The sequence below is a fragment of the Diplotaxodon limnothrissa genome, linkage group LG10, assembly GCF_057381915.1.
Source record: "Diplotaxodon limnothrissa isolate DT_005_m linkage group LG10, D_limnothrissa_male_GT1.1, whole genome shotgun sequence".
In the NCBI taxonomy this organism is placed as follows: domain Eukaryota; kingdom Metazoa; phylum Chordata; class Actinopteri; order Cichliformes; family Cichlidae; genus Diplotaxodon; species Diplotaxodon limnothrissa.
Window position 1 is genome coordinate 35542915 of NC_140605.1, and position 11147 is coordinate 35554061.

Sequence of the window (11147 nt, forward strand, 5' to 3'; positions counted from 1 at the left end):
TTATGTAATCGGGACTGACGGTACTCCACTCTGATTGGCTCATTTGTGTGGCCGTTATTTCCCCCAACTAATCGCAAAGAAAACCCAGGTTAAGGCGGGCTGAAACCAGCCAATGACACTGCACTGACATCACGACTGTTATAAAAACCTCAACGTGACGTAGACTTCCTTCAGTTACAGTCGCCATTTTCTTGTGGTCGTTGAAAGGGCACTGAACTGCGACAGAAGACGGCTGAAATATACCCCCGAACCGGCGTGATTTCTCAACAAGTCCGGGACGAACAGTTAGCCGTATGAGTTCATGGACTGCCTGCTGATCAGTGGTTATGGTTTCGGTAAGACTCGCTTAGGTTTGGCCGAGTGTCTCAGCTCAAAGATGGACGACAGCGCGGCGAGGGAAGACGCCTGCCGGGAGTACCAGTCCTCCCTCGAAGACCTGACGTTTAACAGCAAGCCGCACATCAACATGCTGACCATCCTGGCCGAGGAAAACATCAACTTCGCCAAGGATATCGTGGAAATTATTGAAGCACAAATAAGCAAGGTTTTTATGAATATAGAATACTTTCACACTGAGATGTTTGCTGTCGATGTATGTAGTTAGCTGCTAGCCGAACATGGCGACGAGGTCGGCCGCGGTAACGGTCTCTGAAAACATCCAGCTGTTTGTTCTGCTAGCTCCGCATTCAGCCAACTCTTGAACAACTGTGTGTATTAAAGTCAACCGACCATTTATTCTTTATTGTACTCAGCAGCACGCCATTTCTCTGCAGACTCGCTGTAGGTACTCGATGTGGTCTGGAGTTGAAATCCACCTTAAATCAGCCCACCTTAAATCAGTCCGTCTTTACCGTTCGCTCTGCGTTTTCCTCTTTAATGTGGAGTAAACGTCAGTAGACGTGAGTAGAAAAGAAGGCGGCACTTTAGCGGGACGTTAACTTTGGTTCAGCTTGTTGCCATGGTAGTTTGTTTAAACCAACTTTATTTAAACAACTGCAGCGACAGAATACTTTCTGACACGTGGGAAGGGCCGAAATCTGCACGAGGCTGCTTTAAAACCTAGATTAAAGTTCAGGCTGATGATTATTTCTTAAAATTAAAAAATACTAAATTCACAAAATGGATGTTTTTTTGAAAGTCTTGTTTCTCTGGGTTATTAACACAAAGGATGAGGCCACATAGAGCTGGGGAAGTAAATCTGAGTCACTTTCCTGAACAGGGGAAATCACCGCGCTGTTATTTCTGGCCTCAGTCGGACAGTAGCTCTACTGAACTCCGGGTGATGTCTCAGTTTGTGCCCTGCTGGTCTCAGGCTAATGCTCTGAAGTGGTCTAAACTTTGTTAAATAAAGAAACAGTAAAAACCTTGAATTGGCCTAAACTCCTCACATCAGGTTCAGCAGTTTGACTTTAAACCAAGGACAGATTTCATAGAAGTGCCTGACGTGTTGAAGTGTCGCCCGCTGATGTCTGTAAATGAATAAATAACTGCTGTGCTGATGGTGTCACAGTTCTCCTTTAGAAGTCTGAGGTGTGCACGTGTTGAACAAAGCTTTGGTAAACAGTCAAACTTCCCTCTGCAGCACTTGAGCTTTCAATCAGCGTGAAGCTCGTCACATTGATCTGACTGAGGATTAGCGGCTCGAGTTTTTGGTGGATTTTGACCATCTGTAGTCCTGCTGAGCTCAGACCACATCAGTGTCTCTGAATGGTTTCAGTCTGATCTGTTGTGTGTTATCAGTGTCGGGTCATTGATTAACGGGGCGTCTTCAACACCCCCTCCGCCCGCCATCACGTTACACTCAGCTTCTGGTCCGTGAATCTTGAATTCTTGAAAAATGTGATTTGAATGGTTAAAATGTTTATAATAAAAAATGTGAAATGTGCTTTTTGTCATTTTTTATTTCCCAGTGTAATTTCTTGGCATGACTCTGGTTTCATTTACTGCACACACTGAGGGAGGGGGGGGGGGATTAAAGATGTCGGGGGTCAAAGTGGAGGTGTGAGGGGGAATAAAGCTCACTGGGGGTGGAGTCACCTCGAAGACGAGCCTTCTGGGTAAACGTACAAAGAGCGGTGGAAGGTTACAAACGCTCTTTGGAGGTAAACGGCTCCTGGACTGAAGCCTGGCGGCGCCACGGACTCATTTTGTAACTCGGCAGACGCTGAGTGGACTCGTGAAGATGACTTTTCCTTTTTCTCCTGTGAAGACGCAGCAGCGCACGGACTGACTGGGACTGAGATGTTTTCCTGCAGTTCTTGACCTTTTGAACTTTTTCCACGTTTTTGGGTGCTGAGGGGCGGGGCAGGTGTACTGTGAGCTTTTATTCTGAAATGTTGCTTTTAACCCCTGTTTGTTTTCTAAACTTGTCGAGTTCTCTTATTGCTCCAGGCCCCACCCAGCGAGAAGCTTCCAGTTTTGTACTTAGTGGATTCCATAGTGAAGAATGTTGGAGGAGAATACCTTGCAGTGTTTGCTAAAAACCTAATCCCTTCATTTATATGTGTCTTTGAAAAGGTACAGTTCTCTTTGCTGCCGTTTGGCCTTGTTAAGATTTAAGCAGTGACATGTTAGCAGCCCTCGCACTCCCTCCTGTTTGTCCTGTTGCTTGCTTTCTTCTGTGTAGTCTCCTGCACTCTGCTCCTGTCTTACTGCGTAACGTACTGCTAATGAAAGCTGGAGGGAGGCTTTAGGACTTTAGCTGATGTTTTGAAGTGGACTAACAGCTGTGCACAGTGTGATGTCTGCTTTTTGTTGGTGGCTGTGGACCAAGCGCTGTCCTCTGTTTGTAGGTGGACGAAAACACTAGAAAGTCCCTGTTCAAGCTGCGCTCCACCTGGGACGACGTGTTCCCGCCCAAGAAGCTGTACGCGCTTGACGTGAAGGTCAACTCTGTGGACCCAGCGTGGCCCATCAAGCTGCCGCCGCCCACCCCCAACTCCAGCATCCACGTCAACCCCAAGTTCCTCAAACAGGTGTGTACGAGCGGGGGCGTGAGCCTCGGGCAGCCCGAGGTCGCCCCGGCGCAGAGGTTTGTTCCTGAGGTCCTCGTCGGGCTTCTCAATAAATGTGTCTGTGCCCTTGAAATGTCGATAAAGAAGATGTAGTGAAACGTGCAGGTACACCCCTGAGGATTGTTCACATGTAAATAAGTTATTGTTACAGTAACTACCACAAACAATGTTTCCTATTAAGAGTCTTTAAAAGGTCCAGAGAGCTTCAGCGTGGGAGGTTTTTGTTTTTAGTTTTTCTGCTGTAATATCTTCAAATAAAGATGTGCTGAGGAGAATAAAGGAGACCCGGCAGAACTCTGTGTTTAATACTTACTATTTTGTTTTTTTACTTTTGCTCTTATGAGCGTTGAGTTTTTGTGCCTGATCTGAGGTTTCGGTTGTGCTTGGTTACGTTGTGAAGCTGCTTTCAGATCTGCTGTCGAGCTCACGTCAGATAAAGTAGAAAAATGAAGCTGGGAGCAGAAATTGGTTTGTTTGGCTCAAATGACAGAATTTGACAATTTTTAACCAACTAAAGTGAGCAGACGTCATGCTTTTATTAAACTGTTGACTGGTGTCAGACTGGGTTAACCTGTCAGGACATCCATGCAGAGTGAACCTGATAAACTGGTTCAAACCAGTGTTAACCACTGTCAGGTGGCTGCATGCAGGTTTGGTTAGTTTGATCACTGGAAATGTTTTTAAAGAGGTTTTCCATAAATATGACCGGGTCAAGTGTCACATCCACGTGCTCCTTACCTGTGTCCGGGTCAGGCTCCAGGGTTGGACCCCAGTGACCCTCCCTGGTCTCTGACCACACACAGCATCATCCACATTGAGCGATGGGATTTTGTGGAGCTGAACTTGAGTTCTAAACCGAAGTTATCTTTCTCTCCGTCTTTCAGCCTGAGGAGTCTTCATCCTCTCCCAGGCCAACCCCGGCCCAGCCACCGCCCACGGCCCCACCTGCCCCTCAGCCGGTCCCTGCCGCCATCAGTCAGTCCAGCCTGACACAGGAGCAGCTAATCCGGCAGCAGCTGCTGGCCAAACAGAAGCAGCTCCTGGAGCTCCAGCAGAAGAAGATCGAACTGGAGCTGGAGCAGACCAAAGCTCAGCTGGTACGACCACCTGGGGCTGTAACATCACTGTTAGCCAATCACGTGTCCGCATCACAATCCAGGGGTTCAGACTTAAGCTAAAACCAGAACATTATCTGAGCGCTGTCATGGCCATTCACTGCTTTAAAAACCCTGAAACACCCCGAATGTGTTAAAGCCTTCAGCTCCAGTTCAGATCAAACTACAAACCAGTTTGATCTGAACTGGGACGCTGCTAGTTCCCATTTAAAGGGTAAAAACGACAGGAAGAAGCAGCAGAGTCTTAAATCTTTTGTTTTGGCTCAAAGCTCACCTGTCACTTGTCCGAAGGTTTAGAGCAGCGGTCCCAGGGCCGTGAGAGTCGAGGCTCGGGTGTGACATTTATGGTTTTCAGGGTTTTTGTCGTTAACGCTGTTTCCTCGGGTCTTTTCCCGTGTGTTAGGACTTGTTGTTTTTGTTTTGTACTGGTTTTACTTTCCTGTATTTATCCGCGACACCTTAAAGCGGAGTTTATCTGCTGTCAGGTTTGTTGTGTAGAAACTTGCACATATTTAACAGGCAGCTCTGTCACATGGTTACAGGTCAGCGGCTTCACATTACCAGCAGCGACGGCGATCTCCACTTCATCATCAATGAGCCCGGCGCCCAAGCTCATCAGCCAACCCGCTCCCGTGGTCCGACCCTGGGTACCCCCTCAGAGCGATTCAAAGTCGTCCGTCAGAGACCCCCGGCTGAACCGCCCGCCCACTGGCCCCCTACCTAAAGACCAGCCTGCCACAACAAAAAGAGAGACTCCACCCACCACAGGAAGTCACACTCTCGCTCTGGAGAAAGCCAGGATGCAGAAGAAAGACGCTCCACAGGAGAAACCCAAATCCAAATCGCCGTCTCCAATGGCGAAGAGTGGGCCGAGTAAAACCAAAGCAGCGGAGGCAGCGCTTCAGAGCGGCACGAAGAAAGACCCGCGGCTGAGGAAACGCACGCAGGACAAGGTGGGCGAGGGCAAGGACGGTGAGCAGAAGGAGAAGAAGCGATGTGGTGATGAGGAGCGGGAGGATGCTGCACGGGGGGCGGAGCCTCAGAGGTTCAAAGGCAAACTGGTGAATGGTTCGGTCGCCAAACACGAGCGTGACAAGGCTGCTGATAAGACCGCTGGCAACGCCAGAACGCATGCAAGGAAGCGCACTCGCTCGCGGTCTAGGTCGCGATCCCCCGCCGGCTCCCCAAAGAGGAAGGACAGACGCTCGCCAAAGGGCAGAGCCCGCAGCAGCTCGTCCTCGCCATCACCTTTGCACAAAGCTGGAAAACCACGGAGGCTCGACCTGCTGCACAGCAAGCCCGGTCGGGAGGACCGTCCCACCCCCAAAAGCCAATCTGAGAGCAGAAGGTCCAAGAGACCCGGGGAGGAACGCCACTCCGAGACCAGAGACTCTCACTCGCCACGCAGCCACGACGGAGGCTGCAAGGAGATGAAGGACGCCCCTCACCGCTGGAGGAGCGGCTGGGAGGAGAGTAAACAGTGAGTTCATCAAACGCATCAGAAATATTATTCAAAAGTTTTAAAACTTTAAAAAACGTAAATCGTTTTCCTCCTCAGCATGAAGCTGTCGGGCGACGTGCACGCCAAGCCCACGCCTCAGAGACACAAACCGTACAGCACGCCAAACCGCCCCAGCACCCCCCGAACCCCGAAGCACCGGCTCAGCGTCGACGCCAACCTGCAGATCCCCGATGTCCTGAACTCCGCCTCCAAGAAGGACCTGCTGAGGAGGGTACGTTCACTGACCCGCTCACATGCAGGATAAAGCTGTTTCACTGGTTTTCACTTGTTATGATCAGTGGGGGGGGTTACCATGTCACTAAATATCATGTGACTATGACATGTCTGCAGGCGAGCAAGCGCATGGAGAGTGGCGAGATCTCCCGCGAGGAGTTCCTCAATATGGCTCACCAGATCAAACAGCTGTACCAGTATCAGGAGGAGATCCAGCTGCGCAAAGACAGCTGGGACGAATCAGACTTCCCCGTCAAGAAGCAGCCGCCACTGCTGAGCACTCCCTCATCTCAGCCCCGCCCCCACGAAGGCATGGACCCGGCGGAGCTGTCATACTACGAGCACAAGTCGAAGCTGAGGAAGACTCAGGTCAATCACCGACCTGCCGGAGAGGAGTGGGAGGGGGAGGAGACTCCCGAGATCACCGACAAACCAGGGCACAGCGAGAAGATGGGTGGCGGTCAGAGCGGCGGACATCCGCCGCCACATAAATACAACCGAGGCCCGCGAGACAGGCCAGGTGAGCGTCACATGATCAATAAATTAGCCAGAGAACAGAGCTTTATTACTTAAACAAAAACACATCTGCTGCCCTTTTCAGGCGAGAGGCGGAGCAAAGAGTGCGAGGAGCATCGGGCGCCGCTCGCCCCCATGGTTGAGGAGTACAACCACGGCAAAGAGTTTCCAGCGCTGAAGCCAGGTCTTCGCTTCACGAAGAGACCCGACCACAGAGAGACAAGTGAGTGCACGCCGCCACCATGCTGCGCTGCGTTCACGTGTTCAAGTGGCGTGAAGGTTACCTGTTATCTGTCATCTTTATCCACAGAGAGGTCAGAGGTCAGGTTCTGGAGCGGCGGGGTGTCAGGGTGTCGATCAGGGATACTTCAGCAGGGTTAGACATTTCTAACGAGTCCTACACATTCAGTCAGGAGCCCCGATTACATCATCAGCTAACCGCTAATTAGACACTCCCTCTCACCGCCAGCCTTTCAAGGCATTGTGGGAGTCGTAGTCGGCCACCTCTGCAGTTCTGTAGTGTCACCCTCACATTCAGACAGATGAAGCTCAAACTGTAATTTATCAGCTGACAGGAAGCGGCAGCGTTCACAGCATTTCTTCTTCTGTGGTTTCCAGATGAGAGAGAGTGGACCTCGCCGCTGACAGAGCGGCAGCATTATAACGACCGCGAGGAGCAAAAGAGCAGCTACAATGTCCCACGGCGGTACGGCCCACCTGCTGACGCCCGCAGGCCGGAGGTGCCCCCTCCTTCGGGCACAGTGGTCCACAGGAACTCCCCGAGCCCAGCTGGCCTGGACGCCACGGCGACACGCTTCGAGCGCGAACGGCTATCACCGTTACAGAAAGACTCTGCTGACATGAGCCCGATAGCGCGCTTTGAGAGCCCAAACAGCGAGCACTCGGACGACGGGCCCCTTGATGCCCCGCCGCCTCATGCTTCAACCAAATCCATCCTGAAGGCGCCACTCCCCCGTGGAGGGCCGCAATCTTCGGTCCGACAGCACGGCGGGTCACCCGGACACACACCACCTCACGACGGGGGACACCCCCCTGCACGCTACAATGGCCCCGGTCATATGGGCTCTTCTAGGCCTCACGCCCCAGGATGGTATGAAGGCGGCGGTGGCCCTGGGCGGTTCGATGACTCACTGCAGTGTGAGGGGCCTCACCACCCAGCCCCCAGCAGGTTCGAGGGTGCCGGACCAACTCATCACACAATGGCGGAGAGGGTGGACGGTCCCGGACACATCAGTCATGGCCCGATGAGAGGTGGAGAACGAATAGGGCGGTTTGAGGGCCCCCCTCAGGGGCCCGGCAGGTTCGGGGCTCCTGTCGCACTACAGACACGATTTGAGGTGCCGGCACCCGGCCACTCAGAGGGCCCGCTGCAGCGCTTCGAAGCACCACGTCACTTAAACAACATGGGTCCCGGCCCTGGATCCGCCCCCATGGGCTTCCAGCAGCGGCCAGCACGCTTCGAGGGCCCCACGAGGTTTGATGGCCCTGGACACTTCGAGGGGCCGGGCCAACCGGGCCCCCGGTATGACGTGCCACATCAGGGAGGCCCCCCGCACTTCGAGCACTTCCCCGGGCAGGGCCACCTGCGCTTCGAACCCCAACACAACCTGCAGCCCCTCATGAGACAGATGGGCCCGCCCATGTACGAAACCCCCATGGCCCCCCAGCAGAACTTCGCCATGCCCCCCCAGCGTTTCCCGGACCCCATCAATCCTCAGTTCCCTGCAGCACCAGCGGCGTTCCCGGCGCAACAGAACATGCAGCAAGCCGGAAACTTCCATGTGCAGCCGTTCAGTCAGCCAGGACCCGCCCCCTTCTACAACCCCGGGGCACCCGCTGTTGGCTTACAGCAGCCGGTAAGCAACGCACAGGACATCACAGGATCTAGACCAATAAGAACAGAGGTAGTTTCAGACAGGTTTCAATCAGAGCTGCCTCAGTTCAGTCCAGTGTCAAATTCAGAGCAACTGGAGCTCCACCCACAGCTGAGCAGCTGTGACTGTAGTTTGGGGCAACCAAACACTTAGGCATCAGTTAAGTCAGAGTTGATGTGATACATGGAGACGCAGCTAAAAGAGCCGTTATTGGCCTGCTAACAGCATGCTAGCATGCTAATCCTGTATAATCGCAGTGCCTGAGTCTCCTCATGCGATACATGCACCTGAGTTTTATTTAGAAACAATGAAACTTTAAAACCTACATCTATCGCTGAGGCACAGCCAGCCTATGTTGCTAACTTCTGCAACTACTCCAGGTCAGTTGGAGCGAATGGAGTTCTTCCATAAAACAGCCAATCGGGTAGGCCCAGCAGGCATGCAGCATGCAGCACAGATGGACTGCAAGTGTTACTGTTCTGCATGGTCACAAGTTTCTGGACCTTTGACCTCTGTGATGATTAATTTTCCTTTTTAATTGTTTTTCTTTTTTTAAAGAGAATTAAAAAAAAAAAAAAACTACATTTAAAGGTATCAGGCTGTGCAGAGGGCGGAGTTAATGCTACAGAGCGTGCTGTTGCGCCGGTTCAGGACATTTATCATTAAATTAGCCCCACTACTGCCAGAAGGTGGCAGCAGACGCTGCTGAGCAAACAAGTGAACGTGTCAGGTAGGAGTGAGGTGCAGAAATGGCAGGAAGATGTGCAGTTGATCCTCTGAGCTGGTGGCTCTGATTGGTGCAGAGGCCACGTTGTTGAGCAGGGCGAGTTCCTGGGGAATGATCTGAGTGTTTGTACCTGTGCTGTTTTCAGGTGAGCGTGATGGGAGCCATGGCCCAGCCCTTCCTACCTCAGACCGCCGTGCCTTTCGGACAGCAGAGTAAGTTTGCGTGGCGTTTGTGTCGGTCAGCTTTAACGCTCTCGAGTTTAAGGTCAGAAATCGTGACTGGTTGTTGGTATTTGCGTAGATCCGCAGGTTGTCCCTCCGGAGAACCACTTCGGTCAGGTGGACGTGAACGACCTGCTGTCCAAGCTCCTCTCCACCGGCATCATCAAACCCTCGCAGCCCGACGCCGCGCCCGCCTCCAGCAGCGGTCAGTGAAGCCCCTCCCTCTGTCGCCTTTAACCTTCTTCTTCAGTCGAGTTTGATGTGTTTGGTTTTTTTTCCAGAATCGTCTTCTGTACCTCCGCCGGCACCGCCACCAGAGGAGGAGGAAGAGGAGGAGCAGGAGGTGGAGGGTGAGGGCGAGGGCGAGGACGACGTGCTGGACCTCACCAGCTTCAGCATCGACGATATGAAACAGTGAGTATTTGCCTGTCCTCATCGTCGAGGTTACTTTGTTCTGCTGTGACTCACTTTGCCCCGCCCCTCTCGCAGGCGCTACGAGAGCGTGGTGACGAAGCTGTACTCAGGGAACCAGTGCTGCCTGTGCAGCATGCGCTTCACCGCCGCCCAGACCGACATGTACGCTGACCACCTGGACTGGCACTTCAGGCAGAACCACGCCGGCAAAGTGGCGAGCAAGAAGGTCACGCACCGCCGCTGGTACTACAGCCTCACGGTGAGAACGAACACGCCTCATGGGGCGCGGCGCCTAGCTCCCTGTGGAGCGCTCTGATGTAACGATACGTTTGTCGTGCAGGACTGGATCGAGTTCGAGGAGATCGCCGACCTGGAGGAGCGCGCCAAGAGCCAGTTCTTCGAGAAGGAGAACGAGGAGGAGGTGCAGAAGAGCCAGGCGGCTGCCAAGGAGAAGGAGTTCCAGATCGTGAGAGCCACCAAGGACCAGGTGGGAGAGGTGAGTACGGCGGACGGCCAATCGACGGCCAACCTGCTTGTCGGTGACATCACAGGCTCGCCCAATAAAAATGCTTCCTTCCTCCCTGCAGAGCTGTGAGATCTGTCAGGAGCCCTTTGAGACGTACTGGGTGGAGGAGGAGGAGGACTGGTTCCTGAAGAACGCCGTCAAGGTCGATGACAAGGTGTGCCGAGGCTCCACCCATCCACTTCTAATCAGTAAGATGACCAATAAGAACAAAGCGAGTGACCAGCTGTTTGTTTTCCCTCCACAGAACTTCCACCCCTCCTGCTTCGAGGATTATAAGAACGTAAGTCTCACCTCCTCCCTCACCTCCTCCCTCCTCCTCTTTCTTCTTCTCTGGTATAAACTCACATGTTTTTCTTTGCGCCGCTCTCATTTGTCTCCTCAGACATCGTCGTATGTCGACGTCACGCCGTCGCCCAGTAAGCTGCTGACCGACCACCCGCTGGGCGCCTTCGTGAAGACGGAAGAAAAGCAGGAGGTGGTCACTTCCTGTGCTGTTGCTGCCGCTGCTGCTGCCGCCGCCACCTCAGTGAAACAGGAGGTGCAGAATGAGAGCGGGGAGCCTCCTGAAGTGAAGACGGAGGCAGGTGAGGAGGCGGCGGCGGCGGCGTTGTGAGGTGGCGGCGGTTTTTAGCTGCAGGGACTCGTCCTCTGCGTCTGTACTTGAATACATTTTTGTATTTGGACTCGCGGCCGTGCGGCTGCCTCAGTGAACCTGTACATGACCTAATTTATACATTAAAGTATTTTTGGTAACTCTGGTGTTACAGTGATTGAATCAGCTGTTACCCCTGTACATAGATTATTGATGATTGATTGGTTTATCGATGGGCCCTCGCAGGTGTTGAAGGTAAGCATCGTCTGAGCGGGAGGCGTCGTGGACTCGTCTACCGAGGAGCCCGCCCTCTTTCCGTTTTTCTTTCTCTTTGGATCAATAAAAGCATCTGAAAGCTGTTTGTGTGAATACTGATTGATCTCATTGATCGT

The 11147-nt window shown here is 52.8% G+C and overlaps 1 protein-coding gene across 1 annotated transcript; it reads left to right on the forward strand.

Annotated features, from left to right (window-relative positions):
• The first annotated feature begins 301 nt into the window (after positions 1-301).
• Positions 302-11084, forward strand: pcf11 (PCF11 cleavage and polyadenylation factor subunit). Its single transcript, XM_085363488.1, has 18 exons — positions 302-539; positions 2375-2517; positions 2793-2975; positions 3899-4111; positions 4672-5609; positions 5688-5862; positions 5982-6384; positions 6466-6603; positions 6691-6756; positions 6999-8257; positions 9148-9214; positions 9303-9428; positions 9505-9637; positions 9713-9896; positions 9978-10133; positions 10225-10317; positions 10408-10443; positions 10546-11084. The coding sequence occupies exons 1-18, from the start codon at positions 302-304 to the stop codon at positions 10774-10776; spliced, it is 4782 nt and encodes a 1593-aa protein (XP_085219614.1). The 3' UTR covers positions 10777-11084.
• Positions 11085-11147: the final 63 nt, after the last annotated feature.

Excerpts from the sequence above, each read along its gene's own strand:
- pcf11 (XM_085363488.1), top strand. The coding sequence starts at position 302 with ATGGACTGCCTGCTGATCAGTGGTTATGGTTTCGGTAAGACTCGCTTA. Across the intron at positions 2,976-3,898 it reads ACCCCAAGTTCCTCAAACAG|CCTGAGGAGTCTTCATCCTC; the intron begins GTGTGTACGAGC and ends TCCGTCTTTCAG. Across the intron at positions 6,604-6,690 it reads ACCCGACCACAGAGAGACAA|AGAGGTCAGAGGTCAGGTTC; the intron begins GTGAGTGCACGC and ends CTTTATCCACAG.